The sequence below is a fragment of the Phyllopteryx taeniolatus genome, unplaced genomic scaffold (assembly GCF_024500385.1).
Source record: "Phyllopteryx taeniolatus isolate TA_2022b unplaced genomic scaffold, UOR_Ptae_1.2 contig_25, whole genome shotgun sequence".
In the NCBI taxonomy this organism is placed as follows: Eukaryota; Metazoa; Chordata; class Actinopteri; order Syngnathiformes; family Syngnathidae; genus Phyllopteryx; species Phyllopteryx taeniolatus.
Genome location: NW_026903173.1, coordinates 141,516 through 166,112, shown reverse-complemented (window position 1 = coordinate 166,112; position 24,597 = coordinate 141,516). Strand labels below are relative to the sequence as shown.

At 42.9% G+C, this 24,597-nt stretch overlaps 1 protein-coding gene across 1 annotated transcript in view; it reads right to left on the bottom strand.

The window, feature by feature from the left end:
* LOC133473428 (histone-lysine N-methyltransferase EHMT1-like) overlaps nt 1–24,597 on the bottom strand; it is a 53,029-nt gene that overhangs the window by 15,665 nt on the left and 12,767 nt on the right. The window contains exons 6-16 of the mRNA XM_061765080.1: nt 23,460–23,603; nt 23,060–23,325; nt 22,884–22,949; nt 22,695–22,783; nt 22,469–22,575; nt 20,387–20,509; nt 11,215–11,316; nt 10,946–11,050; nt 6,410–6,564; nt 4,488–4,655; nt 1,270–1,414 (exon numbers count right to left, since the gene is read on the bottom strand). Coding sequence (XP_061621064.1) covers nt 1,270–1,414; nt 4,488–4,655; nt 6,410–6,564; nt 10,946–11,050; nt 11,215–11,316; nt 20,387–20,509; nt 22,469–22,575; nt 22,695–22,783; nt 22,884–22,949; nt 23,060–23,325; nt 23,460–23,603 — 1,470 coding nt within the window. The remainder of the gene's footprint in view (nt 1–1,269; nt 1,415–4,487; nt 4,656–6,409; nt 6,565–10,945; nt 11,051–11,214; nt 11,317–20,386; nt 20,510–22,468; nt 22,576–22,694; nt 22,784–22,883; nt 22,950–23,059; nt 23,326–23,459; nt 23,604–24,597) is intronic.

The following is a 24,597-nucleotide window of genomic DNA, read 5'->3' as shown; positions in this document are numbered from 1 at the left end:
TGTGTCCTCTCTCCGCTGCTCTTCTCTCTCTACACGAACGACTGCACCTTAGCGCACCCGGCTGTCAAACTCCTCAAGTTTGCAGATGACACCACTGTCATCGGTATCATCAAGGATGGTGACGAATCTGCATATCGACAGGAAGTGGTGCGGATGGAGCTGTGGGGCGGCCGACACAACCTGGAGTTGAACACGCTCAAGACTGTAGAGATGATCGTGGACTTCAGGAGGCATCCTTCGCCACAGCTGCCCCTCACGTTGTCCAGCTGCCTTGTGTCAACCGTCGAGACCTTCAAGTTCCTGGGAATTACAGTCTCTCAGGACCTGAAGTGGGCGATCAACTCTGTCCTCAAAAAGGCCCAGCAGAGGATGTACTTCCTGCGGCTTCTAAGAAAGCACGGCCTGCCACAAGAGCTGCTGAGGCAGTTCTACACAGCGGTCATCGAATAAGTCCTGTGTTCTTCCATCACTGTGTGGTTTGGTGCTGCTACAAAAAAGGACAAACTCCGACTGCAACGGACAATCAAAACTGCTGAAAGGATTGTTGGTACCCCCCTACCCACCCTTGAGGACTTGCACGCCCCCAGAACTAAGACAAGAGCGTGCAAAATCCTCTCGGACCCTCGACATCCCGGTCACCGGCTCTTCCAGCTCCTTCCCTCAGGTAGGCGCTACCGATCAATGCAAACTACAACTAGCAGACATTCCAACAGCTTCTTCCCTCTTGCGATCAACTTCTTAAACACCTAACCTACAATTCCATTACAACACGCTGGCAATTTTTGGACTTGAGTTTGTTGTCACATTTCTGTGGGGCCAATTATACATTACTCGTGCACTCACTGTAGTAGTCTCGCCATGCTGCACTATTTGCATATCTGTTGTTGTTGACCATTACTGGCCACTCATGCCAGAGTAGCATCTGCTCCATTTGCACACTGACTGAGGAGTATCTGCAACATTTGCACAATCAACATTGTGCAAATTCGAACTGCTCCAAGTGCTAGCGGACTCTGCATCTTTTGCACAATTGTCAAAAATAAAAAATAAAAAATGTACCGGCATTACAGATAACTAGCAACCCTTTATTGCTCAGTGACTGTTTTTTGTCGATGTCTTTATGTCTCCAAAGTATTCTCTGTCAATTGACTGTCTGTTGTCGTACTAGAGCGGCTCCAACTACCGGAGACAAATTCCTTGTGTGTTTTTTGGACATACTTGGCAAATAAAGAGTATTCTGTTTCTGATTATTTAGTGCTGAACTCTTACCTGAAGGTGAGTTATGTCCTTGTCAATGTTCACTGGGGAAGTGACACAGTTGTCTGGTATGTATTTAAAGTTTCCAGGATATGGCTCGTTGTCAACACCATTAACGCAGTTTATTGGAACTGCCTCATACCCACGAGAAATGTCCCTAACAGAGACAAAAGTTAAGCAGGTTACAGGATATATCATTAAGAAAATACATGCGATACTATTCACATTTAATCTGTATCAGAATGGAAACTCCACAACTTCAGCCAAACATATACGGTACATATGGTAAATTATGCATATAATTCACATATTTATTTGATCACTGGCTAATTTTGATTAGTTTTCCCACTTACTTTTTTTTTTCATCCACTTAAAAATGAACATTGTACAAGTACATTTTATGGTGAATACTGTTAACTCCCGCCTAATCACAATGTGCTATTCAGTAATTCACATCCTTCTCTGTGGAACCTAGCCACAGCTGAAAAAAGAAGCTCTTGGTCTATTTTTGTGATCTTTCTGTAACGCCATAAATTGGTGCAAGATGGCGCCAATGCCCTTGCTAAGAGGAAAGCATTAATTGGTGCCAATGAAGTACTGTATGTTGAAGTGATATGTCTTCATTGAGAGACCTCTGTATGTTGTTGAGTTTAGCCTGGGTTGTTAACACAAGTTACAGTCTTTTCTGCACGAATGTGTTTTTTTCTCTGCTGAGTGGCAATTAAAAGGTTCAAGCTAACAAACAATGGAGGTCTTATTGCTTGACAGTTGGTATTTTTGCAGGTTGTGAAGGCGATACACAAGCACACACACGCAATGGCTTGCTTTAGAAAAAAAAATCTAATTATCCTGAATTTGAAATGATATTGGAGTGTTTTGAGCTCATAGTTTGTGGTGTATTTAGGGTTTAAACTATCTAATATATACCTAACAATACATTTTTAGGGGAGGGGGTCAATTACTCGCTATTCGTGGCAGGGCTTGGCCCCAAACCCCCGTGCATTGCGGGGGTTTACAGTATAATTTAACAGAAAGAGATAGAGAAAATAGCTGTGTCAGATCAAAATTTATGAGAATTTTAATACCCCGTCTCATGAAGTAAAATGTAAACTTGACAAAGTGAATAATTAAATCATTTTTGACCCGTTAAGCCGACTTTATGTTGATATTGGGTTTAATATCGTGAACTTTTTTGTGTTCAGTTCGCTTGTCAGAATACAGGCCTTACATTTCAGTATTTGCACTTCAATTTTAATTCATTGATTTTAATTTGTTAATGATGTTGATGGATTAACAACATACATAAAGTTCAGAAAGAGTGAGGTGGACAACAGCGAATAGAGGGAAGTGGCATTTGATATCCCCATGTTGACATCATTTTATTCTGGTTATGAACATGATACATCTGGGAATTATTGATCCTTGTCTCAGAATTGTGAATTAAGGTTTTGGTGGGCATGGAAGGATTTCAAATTGGGACCTGGCACGCTGAATTTCAGAAAGACTGGTTAGTGTTTGATTCGAAACATTGCGAAAATGTTGTTCAGGTCTCCTCAATCCAAGCTGATGTCCATGAATGACTTGTTTTGCTTATAACACAAAGACAATATTTGTCTGCTTTCATGGAGGTAATTGTTACGACTGAGGTCGCAGGTTTTGGTTTGGCCGAAGGCCTGTGCAGGTGTTTCCCATTTGGGGATCTGGGTTGGTTGGTGGACGGACATCGGCTCTCCTGATTGGTGGCCTCAGAGGCTCAGCCCCTTTAAAAGTAGACCTGTACTAATGGCAGAGAGGTCACACCAATCTTCCTCTTCTGCCAACCGGCCGCATCTTGTAAAAATGTTTGTAACCCATGTGTTTTCTGTACTTTTTGAGGTAGGGGTGAACTGACATTTTTGTTTTAGCTAGTTAGCCGAAAGGCGAAGCTCTCAATTTATCGGTCGATCTACGTTCCTACCCTCACCTATGATCACGAGCTGTGGGTCGTGACCGAAAGAACAAGATCCCGGATACAAGCGGCCAAAATGAGTTTCCTCCGCAGGGTGTCCGGGCTCTCCCTCAGAGATAGGGTGAGAAGCTCGGTCATCCGGGAGGATCTCAGAGTAGAGCCGCAGCTCCTCCACATCAAGAAGAGCCAGATGAGGTGGCTGGGGCATCTGATTAGCATGCCTCCCGGACGCCTCCCTGGTGAGGTGTTCCGGGCACGTCCCACCGGGAGGAGACCTTGGGGACGACCCAGGACACGCTAGAGAGACCACGTCGCTCGACTTGCCTGGGAACGCCTCGGGATCCCACCGAAAGAGCTGGATGAAGTGGCTGGGGAGAGGGAAGTCTGAGCGTCCCTGCTAAAGCTACTGCCCCCGCGACCCGACCGCGGATAAGCGGTAGAAAATGGATGGATATCTGGCTACCTAAGATGAACTGCTATTGTTTTAACTCATCCAGAGTTCAACAGCTTCATTATTTTTATTATTTGGCCACTAAGCAGTGGAGCAGTTATAACAATTTGCTTAAAAACACTTCAGAAATGTTTCAACATCATGCTGCCTGAGATGTGTGCAAACTTGCTAAACAACTACAAGAAATCTTTGAACTTTGTGCTTGCAAACAAGGACTTCCCCAGCAAGTGCAAAATCATGTTTGTCATGGGGATGACTGGTTAGCACATCTGCCTCACAGTTCTGAGGACCCGGGTTCAAATCCGGCCTCACCTGTGTGGAGTTTGCATGTTCACCCGTGCCTGCGTGGGTTTTCTCCGGGTACTCCAGTTTCCTCCCACATCCCAAAAATCATGCCTGGTAGGTTTATTGAAGACTCTAAATTGCCCGTAGGTGTGAGTGTGAATGGTTGTTTGTTCATATATGCCCTGCGACTGGGTGGCGACCCGTTCAGGGTGTACCCCACCTCTCGGCCAAAGATAGCTGGGATAGGCTCCAGCATACCCGTGACCCTAGTGAGGAGAAGTGGGACGGAAGAAGCACCTTACACAGTGGCAGGTGTGTGATGACTCCCATTTAACATGAGAATGAATGTGAGAACACCTACATTCCCAGTTACTCGGCGTGCATACTCGTGCAACCACATTATCTCAACCGAAAACTGGGACCACAAAACCGTGATATAAATACAAGTGTGGATTTTGTGAACCATTTGACTGCAGAGTCAAAATAGAATCAAGGTCATATCATCATATTTGTTTTTCATTTCCACATGCACACACATCTACCTACCTTATGAGCACCTGCTCGCCAAGACAATCCCAGTTCCTCCTTGTATCAATCAGCTTTTTGCTTGCGTGAAGGGCCACCCATACCTTTGAGCCCTTAATGCAACAGTCTAAAGCAGTTTGTCCTTCCCTGTTCTTCTGATTCAGGTTAACTCCATTACACAAAAACAACCTGCAAATGAAACTGGAATCTAAGAACTCTACAGATTTTGATGCTTTCAATCCGTAATGCACAAAATGCCTGGGTGAAAATATCAATCGAATACCAAAATGAGTTGGCTCCTCTTTGTTGCATTCACCTGAGAGTAAGTTGTTATAAATAACTTCCAATACAGTCCTCACATAATTATTTCCCGCTTAACCTAAAAGTCAGGTCCAGTTTGGGGAAAACAGTGCCCCTCAAATTATTATATTTTTGCATAGTTTCCCCACTTTGCTTAAGATAATCAAATACATGCAAATATCAGACAAATAAAATGCTGTTGTTAAATAGTGATTTCATTTATTAAGGAAAATAAACTGGTCAAAGTTACCTGTCCCTGTGTGGAAAATGTAATGGCCCTCTAAACCTAATAACTGGTTGGGCTATCCTCAGCAGCAACAACTGAAATCAAGCTTTTTCTAGAACTGGCAATGAGTCTTTCACATCTCTCTGGAGATATTTGACCAACTCCTCCATGCAGAATTATTTTAATTCAGCAAATATGGAGGGTTTTCAAGCATGAACGGCCAGTGCATTTCAATCGGATTCAAGTCTGGACTTTGACTAGGCCAAGCCAAAACATTTAGTTTTTTTAAGCCATTCACAAGTTGACTTGCTGGTGTGTTTTGTATCGTTATCCTGCTGCATAATCCAAGTGCGCTTCAGTTTGAAGTCACAAAGTGATGGCTGAACATTCTCCTTCAGGATTTTCTGTTCAAGAGCAGAATTCATGGTTCCATTAAATCACAATAAGTTGTTCAAGTGCTGAAGGAGCAAAGCACCCCAAGACCGTCACACTACCACCACCATGTTTGACCGTTGGTATGATGTTGTTGTTTTTTTTTTAAATGCTGTGCCACATTTTCACCAGATGCAAGACAAACACATTCCAAAAAAGCTTAACTTTCATCTCGTCAGTCCATAGAATATTCTCCCAAAAGTCTTGAGAATCATTCAGATGGTTTTTTTTGCAAGAGTAACACAAGGCTCTATGTTGTTTTTGGTCAGCAGTGGTTTTCGCCATGGAACTCTGCCATGGGTGCCATTTTTGCCCAGTCTCTTCCTTGTTGTTGTCATGAACACTGACCTTAACTGAGGCAAAGGGAGGCCTGCAGTTCTTTAGAAGTTCTCCCAAGTTCCTTTGTGGCCTCCTGGATCAGTCATTGCTGTTCTCTTGGGGTAATCTTTGCTGCTCAGCCACTCCTAGGAAGGTTAACCACTGTTCCATGTTTTCTCCCTGTGAGGATAATGGTTCTCCCTGTGGCTCACTGGAATCCTAAAGCTTCAGAAATGGCTTTTGTAACCCTTTTCAGACTGATGTCAATTACTTTATTTCTCAACGATTTCTTTGGATCGTGGATCTTTTTTCCAACTTGATTTTGTCGGGACAGATTCTGTTTAAGTAATTTCTTAATTGAACGGCTCTGGAGGTAATCAGGCTTGGGTGTGAAAATTGTGATTAGCTACAATTATTTCATGATTTAACAAGGGGGGTAATTACTTTTTCACACAGGGCCGGGTGACGTTTAGTTATCCCTTAAGTGAAATCAGTTAAAAACAGCATTTTAAGTTCACGTGGGTTATATATGTCTGATTTACATTTTTTTGACCTTAAAAATTAAAGTGGGGAAGCTTTGCAAAAATATAAGAATTTGAGAAGGAGGCCAATACTTTTTCACAGCACTGTACATACCAAAATAAAGCTATAAAGTAAGTATACTCACGTCACACAGTCCAGATGGTTTTCTCTGGCAGCCACATGAATTGGCAGGTCTCCGTGAACATTCACAGCATTTTGGTCACACTGTGCATCCAACAGAGCCTGTGTGACATCAGCACACCCCGATAAAGCTGCCCAATGCAAGCAGATGTTCTGTTCCTGCATAAGGGACATTATTCACATCTATCACATAATCTATCCATGAAAATCAGAGTAAGATACAAATCAATCTACAACCCCAATTCCAATGAAGTTGGGATATTGTGTTAAACAAATAAAACAGAATACAATGATTTGCAACCTATATTTAATGGAATACACTACAAAGAGAAGATATTTAATGTTAAAACTGATAAACTATTGTTTTTAGCAAATAATCATTAACTTAGAATTTTATGGCTGCAACACGTTCCAAAAAAGCTGGGACAGGTGGCAAAAAAGACTGAGAAAGTTCAGGAATGCTCATCAAACACCTGTTTGGAACATCCCACAGGTGAACAGGCTCATTGGGAACAGGTGGGTGCCATGATTGGGTAGAAAGGGAGCTTCCCTGAATTGCTCAGTCATTCACAAGCAAAGATGGGGCGAGGTTCACCTCTTTGTGAACAACTGCGTGAGAAAATAGTCGACAGTTTAAGGACAATGTTCCTCAACGTACAATTGCAAGGAATTTAGTGATTTCATCATCTACGGTCCATAATATCATCAAAAGGTTAACAGAATCTGGAGAAATCACTGCATGTAAGCGGCAAGGCCAAAAACTAACATTTAATGCCCGTGACCTTCGATCCCTCTAGCGGCACTGCATCAAAAACCGACATCAATGTGTAAAGGATATCACCACATGGGCTCAGGAACACTTCAGAAAACCAATGTCACTAAATACAGTTCGGCACTACATCCGTAAGTGCAACTTGAAACTGTACTATGCAAAGCAAAAGCCATTTATCAACAACACCCAGAAACGCCGCCGACGACTCTGGGCCCGAGCTCATCTAAGATGGACTGATGCAAAGTGGAAAAGTGTTCTGTGGTCCGAAGGGTCCACATTTCAAATTGTTTTTGGAAATTGTGGACGTCGTGTCCTCCGGGCCAAAGAGGAAAAGAACCATCCGGACTGTTATGGATGCAAAGTTCAAAAGCCAGCATCTGTGATGGTATGGGGCTGTGTTAGTGCCAATGGCATGGGTAACTTACACGTCTGTGAAGGCACCATTAATGCTGAAAGGTACATACAGGTTTTGGAGAAACGTGCTGTCATCCAAGCAATGTCTTTTTCATGGACGCCCCTGCTTATTTCAGCAAGACAATGCCAAACCACATTCTGCACGTGTTACAACAGCGTGGCTTCGTAGTAAAAGAGTGCGGGTACTAGACTCAGCCTGCCTGCAGTCCAGACCTGTCTCCCACTGAAAATGTGTGGCGCATTATGAAGCGTAAAATGCGACAACGGACACCCCGGACTGTTGAACAGCTGAAGCTGTACATCAAGCAAGAATGGGAAAGAATTCCACCTACAAAGCGTCAACAATTAGTGTCCTCAGTTCCCAAACGTTTATTGAATGTTGTTAAAAGAAAAGGTGATGTAACACAGGTTAACATGACCCTGTCCCATCTTTTTTGGAACGTGTTGCAGCCATAAAATTCCAAGTTAAAGATTATTTCCTAAAAACAATAAAGTTGATCAGTTTGAACATTAAATATCTTGTCTTTGTACTGTATTCAATTAAATATAGGTCGAACATGATTTGCAAATCATTGTATTGTTTTTATTTATGTTTAACATAACGTCCCAACTTCATTGGAATTGGGGCTGTAAGTGAAATGCACTTAGTGTGTAAGAAAAGCTCTAGGACTGGTATAATAAAAAATGTATTTCAAATCCAAACTACAAACACGTTTTCCCCTTGAATGTTGGCCAGACTTCATGTAGTCCGTGAGAAGAGGAGAATGTTGGGAGGACAACTTGTGGCTGCTTCACCATGGCAGCTCACAACTTCCTGAGCATCCAACGGTAACTGACCGAGAACATTGCAGTGCTGGGGTAACCTCTTTTTAGCCGCCAATTAGTTTTGTTTTGCTGCAGCAAGATGTTGCATGAGGAACAAAAGACCTGGCTAACCCAACCTGTATGCATTATGTTATATTATTATAATTTCCACGCATGTTCCCTTTGTTTTTTTGGGTTGTTTTTTTAAAATCTTATCTTACATATATGTTATGCATCACTGCCTTATTGAGGGAAAGATTTACAAGATCGAGTTTATGAAATGCATTTCTACGCTCCTTTACGTGGTTTGCAAAACAATTGCAAAAAGTCTACCGTAGTGTTTCTTCTGTGTGTATTCAAATTATGGGCATCATAAGTGTTTGTAATTATTTGCATTAGGCTCTGTCACAGCCTTATTACCCAAATCACTCACATCAGTCAGTTTTGTTTAAATTCAGCGAACCGTTGACGGAATTGTGGTGCACTCTAATGCTGCGTTCACACCAGACGCAAATTGGACAGTTCATGTGGCGTGATTACATATAAAGTCAATGCAGTTCACGTCAACAATGCCGCCTAAGCGCTGTGCCCCTGCAAAAGCTTCCCCCGGGGCGCCCAAGAGGAAGATGATGATGATGACCATCAGCGAAAAAGTGAAACGTTTAGATTTGATCAAAGAGGGCAGAAGTTATGCATCTGTGGCACGCCATTATGGCGTGAATGAATCTACAGTGTGGTACATCAAGAAAGAGGAAGCAAACATCCGCAAAACTGCTTCAATAAGGAAGCCAAACGTGTGGTAATTCCGCGTCATAAGAGAATTGTGAAAATGGAAGCTGCATTGGCATTGTGGATTGGTGACTGCAGGGAAAAGACAGTGAGTTTGGACACTAATATGATCAGGACAAAGGCCAAACCCCCGCCACCAACACAAGCCTCTTCGCCTCTCTCAGAAGGCAATGTTGATGAATGTTCATTACTGTATAATAATTGTTCATTAGTGTATAAGTCCTACTTTGCGGTTTTTCACCTTTCGCGGGGGGTTCTGGTCCCCATTAACCGAGAAAAACGAGGGAACACTGTACTGTATTCCATACTTTACCTTTTGGGTTCTTTTTTTTTGTCTGGGCTCCGATTTCAATATTTTAACAGGCACATCCATTGTAACTGGTTTGGATTTAACTAATCTATTATTGATTCTTGTGTACTGTGTCGCTGTATTTTATTGTTAATGTGGTATTAATTTTATATTGTTCAACCTGGGCTCCAATTTCAATATTTTAAACAGGCATATCCATTATAACTGGTTTGGTTTTAACTAATCTATTATTGATTTTTGCGTACTGTGTTGCTGTATTTTATTGTTGTAGTCATTTTTTTTTTTTGTTCTTTTAAGCCAGTGTAGCCAAAGTAACTAGTAGCAATTGCAAACAGATAGCCCCTGATGGAATAAAAGCACTCAGTACTTACATAATGGAGGAGGGCCAACTCATACCCAGAAAGTATACCCAAGACCAAGTCCATACTTTTGGCTTGTTTTTAGCCCAACCCCAAATTAATCTGTACAACTGAGATGGTGAAAACAGTTTTAACGGTGTATCTCAACAATTCAGAACTAAACTGAAGTGAAACTGAACTCATTCTTTGCACGTTTTCTGCACTGCTCATTTGACGAGATGACGAAATATTTAGGTGCAAATCTTTTAGTTTTTGCATACAACTAGTGACCCATTGACATCTTTTGTGATGTTTTTACAGGCTTCCGCCACTGCCTCTTTCAGTTGTTGTTTGTTTTGTTATTCCCTTTAGTCTCATCTTTAGCATCTAAAACACATGCACAATAGGGTTTCACTCTGGAGATTGATTTGGCCAGCCTAAAACTTTCCCTTTTTCCCCCAAATGAACTTTGTCGTTTTGACAATGTGTTTTAGGTTATTATCTTGAGAAACTCCGAATCAATTACTTCAAATTGCCAGACAAAATGTTTCTGTAGACTTCCGGGTTAATTCTGCTGCAGCAATCATGTTGTTCATCAAGAGCATGAAGGGGGGGGAAAAAACCTCATTTTATTCAAGTGTAAGTGAGGTCGAGCTACCCACAAACCTAGGAACCGACGTATTTGCCATCACTTGAGTTTTAAAAAGAACATTATGGTCACTGTACAGGAACAATGAAAATTATTTTGGTATCTACTCATGATTAGCAGCGTTGAAGATAAAAATAAAAGATCAAAAACACACAATTATTCCCTATTATAATATAGTAATAGTCTGCAGTGTTATTTACATTTGAGTATTGCATTTAGGATTAAAAAAAAAACAAAAAACCTTAACATACTGCCACATCTGTGTGATTTTGTACAGCTGAGGTTGTAGTCGTTGTGCTTAACTGGCTCTTGAAAGCTAAAAGAAAATGTTTCGAGAAGGGAACATAATAGGTAACTGTCCATTTTGTGTAAATGTCTCATTTTGAATAAGTCACTGTGATAGGGTATTTGATATGTGAGAGAAGTGTGGTAGAACTGCAAATATCAACGGTGTCTCAAATTACCTTGTCTCTGATGTTGACGTCAGCCCCTTTGACCTGCAATAGGTAGAACACCTCCTTGTGCTTGTGCTCTATTGCCCAGGTGATGGGAGTCCATCCACCTTCATCCTGCTCATGCACGTTACACTACTCATGTAAACCTCATACACACTCATACACAAATATCACTAATTACCGTTGAGATGTACGGTCAATAGAATAGAGAGCTGAGTATTTTCAAGTGGTTACTGGTTATTGCTCAGTGGTTATTAAATGCAGTACAATGTTTCTACCTGACAGTTGATGTACTTGGATGTCCTGGAGAGCAGATGTTGTACAATGTCATAATGTCCCAGTTTGGATGCCAGATGCAGGCAGGTGAAACCCATTACATCCTAAGGTGAAAGTAAGATTGACAGTAAACAAAATGGGAGAAGTGGAAGGACATTTGATCAGAAAAATTACAAATCTATTGAACATGGTTATAACAACCACTTTGACTGGGGCTACTTTCAACACCTTGGAAAGGTTATTTTTCAAAATCCAATCAAACAGGTTTTGCATTCACAAAATGTCTGGAAGCGGAGCGATTACAGGACTGAAATTGTTTGGATGGGAAAACTGAATGTAGAAAAATAAGGACTATTTATGGCTTGATCAACTATCCATCCATCCATTGTCTTCCGCTTATCCGAGGTCGGGTCGCGGGGGCAGCAGCCTCAGCAGGGAAGCCCAGACTTCCCTCTCCCCAGCCACTTCCTCTAGCTCTTCCAAGGGGATCCTGAGGCGTTCCCAGGCAAGCCGAGAGACGTAGTCTCTCCAGCGTGTCCTGGGTCGTCCCCAGGGTCTCCTGACGTGCCCGGAACACCGCACCAGGGAGGCGTCTGGGAGGCATCCTAAACAGATGCCCCAGCCACCTCATCTGGCTCCTCTCAATGCGGAGGAGCAGCGGCTCTACTCTGAGCCCCTCCCGGATGACCGAGCTTCTCACCCTCTCTCTAAGGGAGAGCCCGGACACCCTGCAGAGGAAACTCATTTCGGCCGCTTGTATCTGGGATCTTGATCTTTTGGTCACGACCCACAGCTCGTGACCATAGGTGAGGGTAGGAACGTAGATCGACCGGTAAATCCAGAGCTTCGACTTTCGGCTTAGCTCCTTCTTCACCACAACGGATCGATACAAAGTCCGCATCACTGCAGATGCTGCACCGATCCGCCTGTCGATCTCCTGTTCCATTCTTCCCTCACTCGTGAACAAGACCCCAAGATACTTGAACTCCTCCACTTGGGGCAGGATCTCATCCCCGACCCGGAGAGGGCACTCCACCCTTATCCGACTGAGGACCATGGGCTCAGATTTGGAGGTGCTGATTTTCATCCCAGCCGCTTCACACTCGGCTGCGAACCGCTGCAGTGAGAGTTGGAGATCACGGCTTGATGAAGCCAACAGAACCACATCATCTGCAAAAAGCAGAGATGCAATTCTGAGCGCACCAAACCGGACCCCCTCTACGCCTCAGCTGTGCCTAGAAATTCTGTCTAAAAAAGTTATGAACAGAATCGGTGACAAAGGGCAGCCTTGGCGGAGTCCAACCCTCATCAGAAATGAGTCCAACTTACTGCCGGCAATGCGGACCAAACTCTGACTCCGGTCGTACAGGGACCGAACAGCCCGTATCAGGTGGTTTGGTACCGTATACTCCCGAAGCACCCCCCACAGGACTCCATGAGGGACACGGTCGAACGCCTTCTCCAAGTCAAAACAAAAACATGTAGACTGGTTGGGCGAACTCCCATGCACCCTTGAGGACCCTGCCGAGGGTGTAGAGCTGGTCCACTGTTCCATGGCCAGGATGAAAACCACACTGCTCCTCCTGAATCTGCGATTCGACTTCTGTTAGAGTTCTATTTTACTGACCACACCCAGGCCTGAGAACCGCCAGATTTGTTGAATCTTGAAAACACTTAAATAGCAGAAGACAAAGGGAAGTAGGCCACGAGATTTCAAAAGGTTACATAGCCATTTCCAAGATTTTGGGACTCTAGCAAACCACAGTTAGAGCTATTATCCAGAAATGGACAAAATTGCAAACAGTGGTGAACCTTCACAGGAGTGGTCAGCCACCAAAACTGCTTCAGGAGTGGAACGAGCACTCATCAAGGAGGTGACACAAGAACACTAAACAAAATCTAAAGAAGTGCAGGCCTCAATGACCTCAGGTTAGGTCAGTGTTCATGACTCAACTATAAGAAAGGCACTGGGCAAGTTCCAAGGCAAAAAAAACCACTGATGCTCATCTCACATTTGCCAAAAAAAACAAGCATATTGATGATCCCAAAGACTTTTGTAAAAATATTCTATGGACTAACAAGCCCAAAGTTGATTTTTATTTATTCATTTATTTTTGAAAGTTGTGTGGCCTATTACATCTGGCTTAAAAATAACATTTGATAAAAACAACATCATGCCCATTGTTAAACATGGCACTGGCATGATGATGGTCTGGATGATGATGCAGCTGGTGCTGCGATGAATCGAACAATGAATTCTGCTGTCTCACAGGAAAAACCTACAATCAAACATCTGGCCATCAGTTTGTTAATTTAAGTGCTCATTTGTCAAACAAGAGGACAACAAGCAAAAACATACCGGCAAGTCCACCTGTGAACGGGTTAAAAAATTAATAAATAAATAAAAAGGTTTTGGAATGGCCAAGTCAAAGTACAGACTGACAGTGCCATGAAGAAGTATCGGCCCCCTTCTCAAATTCTTATATTTTTGCATAGTTTCCCCACTTTAATGACTTTAAGATCCTCAAACGAAGATAAATATCAAACAAATATAGCCCAAGTGAACTTAAAATGCTGTTTTTAAATGATTTTATTTATTAAGGGAAAAAAACAAAACAAAAAAAAAACATTGTTAAATGGCCCTGTGTGAAAAAACAATAAACCTAATAACTGGTTGAGCCATCCTCAGCAGCAACAACTGAAATCAAGCGTATATGACATATATATGATATATTATATATCTGGCAAGGAGTCTTGTGGAGATATTTTGGCCGACTCTTCTTTGCAAATTTTTGGGGAATTTAGCAAAAAAAATGAGGGTTTTCGAGCATGAACAACCTTTTTAGGTCATAACACTGCATTTCAAATCGGATTAAAGTCTTGACTTTGACAAGGCCACTCCATAACCTTCATTTAGTTTTTTTAAGCCATTCAGATGTTGACTAGCTGGTGTGTTTTGGATAGTTGTCCTGCTGCAGAACCCAACTGCGCTTCAGCTTGAGGTCACAAACTGATGGCTGAACATTCTCCTTCAGGATTTTCTGTCAAAGAGCAGAATTCATGGTTCCAATAATCACAGCAAGTTGTCCAAGTCCCGAAAGAGCAAAGTATCGCAAGACCATCACACTACAACCACCATGTTTGACTGCTGGTAGGATGTTCTTTTTCTGAAATGCTGTGCTACATTTATGCCAGATGTAATGAGACACACATCTTCCAAAAAAAACTCAACTTTCATCTCATCAGTCCATATAATATTCTCTCAAAAGTATTGGGTAATCATTCAGTTTTTTTTGTTGTTGTAATTATTATGTTATGTTATGTTCTTTTTGGTCAGCAGGGGTTTTCGCCTTGGAACTGTCATGGATGCCATTTTTGCCCAGTCTCTTCCTTATAGTTGTGTCATGAACACTGACCTTAACTGAGGCAAGGGAAGCCTGCAATTCTTTAGAAGTTGTCCTGAGTTCCTTTGTGGCCTCCTGGATGAGTCATTGCTGTTCTCTTGGGTAATCTTTGTAACCCAGTCACTCCTGGGAAAGTTCACCACTGTTCCATGTTTTCTCCATGTGAGGATAATGGCTGTTCCTGTGGTTCGCTGGAATCCTAAAGCTTTAGAAATGGCTGTTGTAACTCTTTCCAGACTGATGTCAATTACTTAATTTTCATTCATTCATTTCATCATTTGCTGTAATTTCTCATGTATAATAAACATTTTTCCGCAAAAAAATAGTCAATAGTGCAGATTATACATGGGTATAGGGGAAAATGAAAAAAACAAAAAAGTTCACATATTATAAATCTATGCTGCCATCTAGAGGCTATGAAAAAGCTGTACTTTCATTGCCATATGCCACCGCCAACTAGAGGTTATGAGAAAGGTGTAGCCTACACTTTCATTCCAATATGACAGTTGTGCTCATAAGTTTACATACTGTGGCCGAATTGGCGTTTTTGTTATTAAATTGTATTATTATTTTTATTTATTTATTTATAAATACGACAAATGACTGAACAACAACCATCATTAATTTCTTTTTGGTCATGTTTTGTTTAATGATAACGCTTTTCTGAAATGCTTGACAGTTTAATTAGAATCCCATGTGTTTTAAGGCTGTAAACCTCACCATTAACATTTTCTCACATTTCTCTCGTTTAAACACGCTCAAAGTTCAAACCTTGTCAAACCAATGTCTTTTTCCGAGAGAAGAACAGAGTTATAGGTAGTTGTTGCCGCTCTTTTTTCTTCTGGGTGAGAAGATTCTTATAAACAGACATGCCGCCTTCGATAGTTGGCACCTTCCTTTTCCTTTTGGGTGCGACCGCAGGTGCCCTTGTCGGTGCAGCACGTTTTGTCGACATTGTTGGTTATGTCTGGGAGAAAACTTGCAAACAGGAGGCTCTTTAGAGTCACACTGCTAGCAACCGAACACCAATTTAAATTTTGCAATCCGAACGCATTCTGTGCTGTACAGGAGACATGGCACGGAGGAGACGGATTCAAATTTGTCTACAGTACTGTAGCCAATCAGGACATAAAATACAATGCTGGTTTGTACGCTGTAAAAACAGCATGCAGAATCACACTGTAAAGAATATGCAAAGTCAATTAGGACACAATGCGGGTTGAGCACAATGCAAAATTGCACCGTAAAAACATCCGCGATATAGCGAGGCCACGAAAGGTGAACCGCGATATAACGAGGGACTACTGTAAATACAGATAATACTTCATGTTTTGATCATATGGGTAGAAGCAAAATCATGCATTGCAGAAGGGTTTTACAGAGTTTTGGTCAACTTTAGGGGTGCCTATTATACATGGGTGCGCATTATACACGAGAAATTACGGTACTTTATTTCTCGAAGGTTTTGGAATTTCTTTGGATTGTGTCATTTTGTTACAGCTTTTTTAATCTTTTGTCCGACCTGATTTTGTCGGGACAGAATCTGCTTTAGTAATTTCTTGATTGAACAGGCCTGGAGGTAATCAGGCTTGGGTGTGATCAGTGAAAAATTTGTGATTAGCCACAATTAATTCATGATTTAACAAGGCGGGGAAATTACTTTTTCACACAGGGCCAGGTAACTTTGAATAGTTTGTATTCCTTAATAAATGAAATCATTTAAAAACAGCATTTTAAGTTCACTTGGGTTATATTTGTCTAACATTTACATTTGTTTGATGATCTTAAAGTAGGGCAACTATTGAAAAATATAAAAATTTGAGAAGTGACCCAATACTTTTTCAAGGCACTGTAAATCCAATTGAGATGAGGTGGTTACAGTATATGACCTTAAACGGGCAGTTCATGCTTGAGAGCCCACCAATATGACAGAGTTAAAACATTTTTTTCAAGAGTGGGCAAAGATTCCTCCGGGGAAGGTGTCTATTAAGTTTATGGTTTTATTCATTAGTGAGCCTGTAACATGAGAATCCATAAATACACTGCCTCCACCATTTTTGACACATGATTTGGTATACTTTGGATATTGAATTGGGCCTTTCCTTCTCTATATTTTTTCATTATCATTCTGATATAAGTTTACTGGATTTTTTCATGAGCATTCTGATAAGTTTACTGGGTCGAAATAATCAATTTCTTGAGCATTATGCTTTTTTTTTTCTCCAGTGTTTTCAATTAAGGCATGATATACTTATGCATAAAAATATAATTCCAAAATGGTAAAGGTCATATTTTTGTGAAACCTATTAAAACTGTTAAGTTGAAAGTTTATATTCAACTTAAAACACTTAAAACTATCAGACGGTAGCTCATTTGAAACGATAATACTTTATATTCACTCAGCATTACAATTCTGCTTTTCTTCAGTTTTTCCTGTTATTTTACATTTCAATACATTTCTTCAGTACTTCAGCATAAACAAACATCCTTGAAAGACAAAGAAAATCTAGGTTACTATCATGTATATATTTTTTAAATTATTATTTTAAACAAGTTCTTCAGAAATTGCATCGCCAGGTCAATTTGTGGCTCAAAATCAATCAAACGTTTGCATAATGCGTAAATAAAGACATACATCCATTTCTTCCACGTATCCGAGGTCGGGTCGCGGGGGCAGTAGCTTTAGGAGGAAAGCCCAGATGTCCCTTTCTCCAGCCACTTCATCCAGCTCTTCCGGGGAGATCCCAAGGCGTTCCCAGGCCAGCTGGGAGACAGTCTCTCCAGCGTGTCCTGGGTGGCCACCGGGGTCTCCTTCCGGTGGGACATGCCCGGAACGCCTCACCATGGAGGCATCCTAATCAGATGCCCGAGCCACCTCATCTGACTCCTCTCAATGTGGAGGAGCAGCGGCCCGGCTCAACTCTGAGCCCCTCTCGGATGACCGAGCTTCTCATCCTGTCTCTAAGGGAGAGCCCTGACACCCTGCGAAGAAAACTCATTTCGGCCGCTTGTACCCGGGATCTTGTTCTTTTGGTCACGACCCACAACTCGTGACCATAGATGAGGGTAGGAACGTAGATCGACCAGTAAATTGAGAGCTTCACCTTTCGGGTTCCCTACTCCTTCACCACCACGGACCGATACAAAGTAGACTTTACACCGATCTGATCAGCCTGATCGGTATCGGCCGATAATTACCATTTTATGCTGATCGGCTTTAATGGCGTAATTCGCCGATCCGATTAATGATCCGCAAAAGAGATTTACTCCGCGTCGCCATCGTGTACAGTATATTTGAATTCAAAAGCTAGTTTATTTTTACCCTTGTCTTTTGACGTAGTACTGTAAATATCTGACAACCAAGAGTATGAAAAAAAAAATGTCAGCGGTGTGGGACAGACAACACGTCTGAGACAGACAACATGTAATGCGTGGATCAGACAACAAGACAAATTTGGTCTTTCACGATTGCACTATGTCAGACTACTGCAATAAAATCTTGTATACCGATGCCACCGCATCCCGTCTTTGACGATCACTGGGCTTTATCTTGTCAACTCAAATGCGACCGGATACACTCGTTACATCGCGATGTGTGTATTATAAAAACAAAATGGGGAAACGTGTGCTGGTGGCCACCGGTGCTCGGGAGATTACGTTCATTTAAGGCTTGCTTTAGGTATGTTCACGTACTTTTAATACAATAACGCTCGCGAGCAGACAACAAAACGTTATGTAGCCTAGCAAGCTAGTGCTAGCACTAACGGTTGTGCGTAAACATGCTTGCGTTCTGTTGAATCATGCTCTAAAGTTTCGTTGTAAGTGAAGTAATTTAATTACAATAAAGTAATTCAACTACAGTAAGTTAGCTCCCATTATTTCTTTCATGTTGTAATGTTGGTTTGATCTGACTGATTATAATTTCCAACTTTTATGGAGCGAAGGCCCATATTTTACAATTGGAAAATGTTATGACACACCAACAAACAAAAATGTCACAAAAAGTAGGTACACAGTAATTACTGTATATACTTCTTGCCATCTAATAGAAGAGCATTTATTTGTTGCATCTGTCACTATGCCTCACTGGCATGAATAGAGGAACAAAGATACATTATTTCTTGTGAATGAATACTTTTATTGAGCAGTTGAGTAAAATTTGATAATTTTCCCTCCACACCTGAAGATTACTCATGGCAGACTAATGTGCCACGGCACACTGACTGGGAATCACTGGATGAGAGAAGATACTCCGGTCCCCCCACCATCCCAGCCTCCCAATCCAGAGGCACTGTCCCCGATGTCCACGATGTTGCAGAGGTGTGTCTACCAGGAGAGCAACACAACATCCAGAGCCTTTCAGAAGGCGTCTCGTTGGAATTGAGTAGGTCTTCGAAGTATTTTCCCTACCGACTCACAAAGTCCCGAGTCTAGGTCAGCAGCGCCCCATCCCCACTAAACACAGTGTTGATGGTGCACTGCTACCCTCTCCTGGTACGCCGCATGGTGGCCCAGAATTTCCTCAAAGCAGTCCAGAAGTCATTTTCCATGGCCTTTCCGAACTCCTCCCACACGCGGGTTTCTGCCTCAGTGACCACCAAAGCTGTATTCCACTGCCTTAGGAGTCCCACAGGCCAAAAGTGGGCCTTTTATCGCTGGTGTCCACCAACAGGTTCGGGAGTTGCCACCACGACAGGCACTGACCCCCTTTCGGCCACAGCTCTGGTCAGCCGCAGAACATGGTCCACTCGGACTCAATGTCTCCCGTATCCCCCGGGACTTGGGTGAAGCTCTGCCGGAGGTGGGATTTGAAAGTTCTTCTGACAGGGGATTCTGCCAGATGTTCCCTGCAGACCCTCACAATACGTTTGGGCCTGCCATTTCAGAGCGGCATCTTCCCCCACCATCGGAGCCAACACACCACCAGGTGGTGATCAGTTGACAGCTCCGCTCCTCTATTCACCCGAGTGTCCAAGACATGCAAGTCCGATGACATGACCACAAAGTACCAAGTGCATGTATGAACACCCTTATGCTTGAACCTACTGTTCATTATGCACTGTCATTACCCACGTGAGCATTGAACTCCCCCAGCAGAACAACGGAGACCCCAGTGGGCACGCTCCCCAGCACTCATACCCACACATGCTCGGCGCCTCTCACCGTGGGCAACTCGAGAGTGGAAGAGAGTCCAACCCCTCTCAAGAGGACTGGTACCAGAGCCCAAGCCGTATGTGGAAGCGAGCCCGACTATATCTAGTCGGAACTTCTCGACCTCACACACTAGCTCAGGCTCTTTCCCCGCCAGAAAGGTGACGTTCTACGTCCCTCGAGCTGGCTTATGTAGCCGGTAATATCCAACAGCCAAGGTCCCTGCCTTCGGCGACCGCTCAGCTCACACTGCACCAGACCCGTATGGCCCCTCCCACAGGTGGTGAGCCCATGGGAAGGGGGACCCACATTACACTTTTGGGGTGTGCCAGGCCACATAGGTGCAGGCCCAGCCACCAGGCACTCGCCTTCGAGCCCCACGTCCAGGCCTGGCTCCAGAGGAGGGCCCCGGTGACCCCCATCCGGTCAAGGGAAACTGATGTCCATTTATGTTAATCATCATAAGGTTTCATTTGACATACAGTACTAGTTACATTCTTACTGCTAAAAATGGTCAGTTGAGCATAACCAAAATGCTGAGGCTCAGGATGAAAATTAAGTCAACAACCATCCTCTGGAGTGTGTGTCTGCGTGTGTGTTTATTTGTGTAAGAACTAACCTTGTGGTTAATAGCTGCTCCAGCCCGAATCAGGTACTTTACAGTCTCTAAATGGTTATTTTCACAAGCTGCCATCAGGGGTGTTCTCTGCTCTTCATCAAACATTTCCAGGTTGGCTCCAGCCTACAAACACACACATACTGTAGCTCATAACCTCAACATGTATTAACATAGTTTGTACACTTCTTTAGCAGCAGTTTTTCTCTTCAACTTATCAAATACTTCTACAAAACTTTGTAATTAATTTCCAAGGACACAAAATTAACACATTTGAGCCGGACCACGGAAAATTGAGGTGCACAAAGCAGAAAAACTAACAAACAAACAAAGTCATCATCTAAAACATTGTCGTCGGTGCCTCTAAATCAAACCACAGACATTTCTTTTGCTGTACCCTTTAGGTCAGTGACCACAGAATCCAGACACACAAATGGCAGACAATTCTAGGTTAAGAGCATGCCACATAAATGCAGCCCTATGGGGGATACCGGCCAGTGCAAACTGTAGGCCGGTCCCGAGCCGGATAAATGGAGAAGGTTGCGCCAGGAAGGGCATCCGGCTTCAATATTTGCAAATATGAGCGTTCATCCAAAGAATTCCATACCGGCTCGGTCGTGGCCCGGGTTAACAAAGTCTGCCACCGGCGCCGTTAACCTGTCGGGCGCCGGTAGAAACTCAGCTACTGTGGGTCAAAGACGAAGGAGAGGTGGAAAGTGGGTTCTTGGGCAGAAAGGGAAGCGGAAAGCACAGAGCCTAGAACTGAATGTGGGGACTTCAAATGTTGGGACTATGACAGGAAAAGCTCGGTTGACATGATGATTAGGAGAAAGGTTGATATATTGTGTGTCCAGGAGAGCAGGTGGAAAGGCGGTAAGGATAGAAGTTTAGGGGCAGGGTTCAAATTATTTTACCGGGGTGTAGATGGGAAGAGAAATGGAGTAGGGGTTATTTTAAAGGAAGCGTTAGCTAAGAATGTCTTGGAGATGAAAAAAGTATCGGATCAAGTGATGAGGCTGAAACTTGAAATGAGGGGGTTATGTATAATGTGATTAGTGGCTATGCCCCTCAGGAAGGCTGTGACCTAGAGGTGAAAGAGAAAGTCTGGAAGGAGCTAGGCGAAGTAGTTCTGAGCATCCGAGACAGAGAGAGAGAGTCGTGATTGGTGCATATTATAATGGACATGTTTGTGAAGGAAACAGGGGTGATGAAGAAGTGATGGGTAAGGTTGTCATCCAGGAAAGTTACTTGGAGGGACAGATGGTGGTAGACTAGGCAAAAAGGATGGAAATCGTTGTTGTGAACACTTTCTTCCAGAAGACGCAGGAACATAGGGTGACCTACAGGAGCGGAGGTAGAAGCTGAAGTGGAAGTGGCTGAAATAAAGATGTTGAGGTTCTCTCTAGGAGTGACCAGGTTTTTTAAATGAACTCATCAGAGGGACAGCCAGATATCGCTTCCACCCTCCAATTTGTGAATGGATTGTGGATGCTTGGGCTAACGTGTCTGGTTGCACTGTTGTTCGAGCTTTCGTAAAAGCCGGCATCATTTTTGAGGAGCCGCATGGCAACGAGACTGACTCCGACAATGACGAGAGGGAACCTGGCGTGTTTGATGGAGAACTTGCCCAACTGTTCATTTTGGATACAGAAGACGAGGACTTTAATGGATTCGTGGATGAGGATTGATTAAAAAAATAACGCGAGTACATTGTTAAATACTTCAATAAAGTACAACCGAACTCAGTTTTGCTCCCGCTGCCTTTTTAAAAACATTGTTTTAGCGTGAGTGCATGCTACCGTATGTTTTAAGCTAGTGCATGTTTTACCATGCCTGCGCCCAATAATGCAGTGCGCCTTATGTAGGTGTTAAATACAGAAATGGACCCCGTAACTGAGACTGCGACTTTTATTACGGTGCGCCTTATGGTCGTGAAAATAATAAATTTCTAAATCAATTTGGGGGGAATAACTGCATTCAAAAGATGCCCTATTTAGTAATCCAAAACAAAGGCAAAATAATGTTTCTCAAATTGTCGACTGATGGATTTTGCAAACTGAGTAAAGCTTTGAAACTTTGCCTCACCTGGATTAGCATATGGCATATTTCCTTATGCCCTTCAGTAGCAGCAGCATGTAGGGGCGTGCGTTTGTTTTGGGCATCCATCAGAAAGTTGGGATCCTTTCCATCAACTGCAGTAGACAAAGTTGGTAGGTGACTGTAGTCATAATGGCGCTAAAAGTACACTTTGTTAACTCAAAGCAGTTTGTGTCGCTTATAAGACAAGGGACAAAAGAAACATTTAAGTTACCCAAGAGATGAATGACCCTCTGGAGCTCTCCTTCTTTTGCAGAAATGTATAGCTGCCTGGTAGGGTAATTTACTTTTGTTGGTTTCAGGCTACAAAAAAAAAGGTCAAATTATTTATGTTGAAGTGCAAGCTACTTTCCAATGCAGCGCTTATTTCCACAATCAAGAAATATTTCAAATGTAACCTTACTTTTCATCATCTAGTCCCATCAGTATACTCTCTAGTGATTCATTAGGAATTCCGCCTGCAGTGCCACTGTAGCAATCAAACATATACAAAGGAAGTGAGCTCTTAATGTCCTTTGTATTTTGTATTGTTCATTGTATTAGATGATTACAACTAAATAAATAAATATCTTATCTTACCTGCTGAAATTCAGCTCTCTACTCCTTTGTGGCTCGCAAGTCTTTTTAGCCTTGAGTATCTGTGTAACAGGTCTTGGTGGTACAGCGGGAAGTGATGGCCCTGTGTTTGATCTTTGGAGGGAGGGTGTGTGTACTGTGACCTCTTTTGCCCCACTGGCATCCTCTCCACAATGGGGGCAAAACCTATGATCCTTCAAAATAGAGGCACAGTCCTTGTGAAAGCGATGGGAAATGCTACCATAGGGCTGGCACTCCATGAAGGTACCCTAAGGGAAAATCAGCAAAGGCGGAGGTATCAGCAGGACCAACATCAAAATATTCATGTGAAATATATTCCATATTTTTGAGTTAAGATGTGAGGCAGTGATAGTGTAAGTGTGATGCTTGGGATTCCTCTCACCACACTACAGAAGAGCCCACAGCCAGGGCAGCACTGGTGTTTAACCATGCTGGCCCTGTGCCTCTCACACAGAACCAGCAAATGGACCGCGGTGGAAGGTCTCATCATTTCATGCTTCATCACTAGCCTCTGACAACGATTCAGCTGGAAAAAGAATAAAATGTCATTCATGACCCAAACTGTTGGAAGTTAAAATATACTCAAATATTATCTTGTAAAATAAAGATTGCATGTTCCTTGCACAATATGAATTTTAGTATTCAGCTCTGTCCATGGTAATTTTATGACAACATTACTATGGATCTGTCTCAAATGGCTCATTTGCATGAATTGGGAGCAACCCTCAAAACAGTTCTACAGGTATTTCAACCGGGTTGACACAGCAGATGTGCAAAAACAAAGACGACAGATCCATGATGTCATTTAGCAATTCAAGGATTGGAATGTGAGACACGCTATATTGCACAACTGTGGATCTTTTTCGATGAAGGGACAAATACTTTTGCACACCTGAATGATGCTACAGTGATGCTGAGAGAGATGGCATCTTTATGGATGAGTTTGAGGTGTAAAAGCGGCAGCTGAACGGTGGTAACGTCACACAAGGTAGGCGAAAGGGTAGCCTACCTACACCTTTGGGACTCTGGAGGAAGCTGATGGGTACTGGTAGACCAAGTGGAATGCAGCTTTGGTGCCCGCTGAGGCAAAAACTCGTGCAAGGGAGGAGTTTAGTGAGGCTGAGGAAGCAGAGCTGTCCTATCTTTGAGGTTGCGATTACCCAGGAGGTTAAAAAGCCCCTCGGTGGCAGGCCCCCATGGATGGATGGGTGGGGTGGGGGGCTCACACTCCTCAGCCTCTCTAAGGTACATTCAGGAGTTCTGGATAGGAGGGTCTGCCGGTAAGTGGAATCTCAAGATTCAGGAGGAGCAGTGTGGTTTTCATTCTGGCCGTGGAACAGTGGATCAGGCCTACACCCTCAGCAGGGTCATGGAGGGTGCATAGGAGTTTGCCCAACCAGTCTAAAGTGTTTTGTAGACTAGTGGACCATAGTTTTGCGTCGGTTTCTCCGGGAGTATGGTGTACCAGAGGCCCTGACAAAGGCTGTTCTTTACCTGTATGGCCGGTGTCAAGAGTTTTC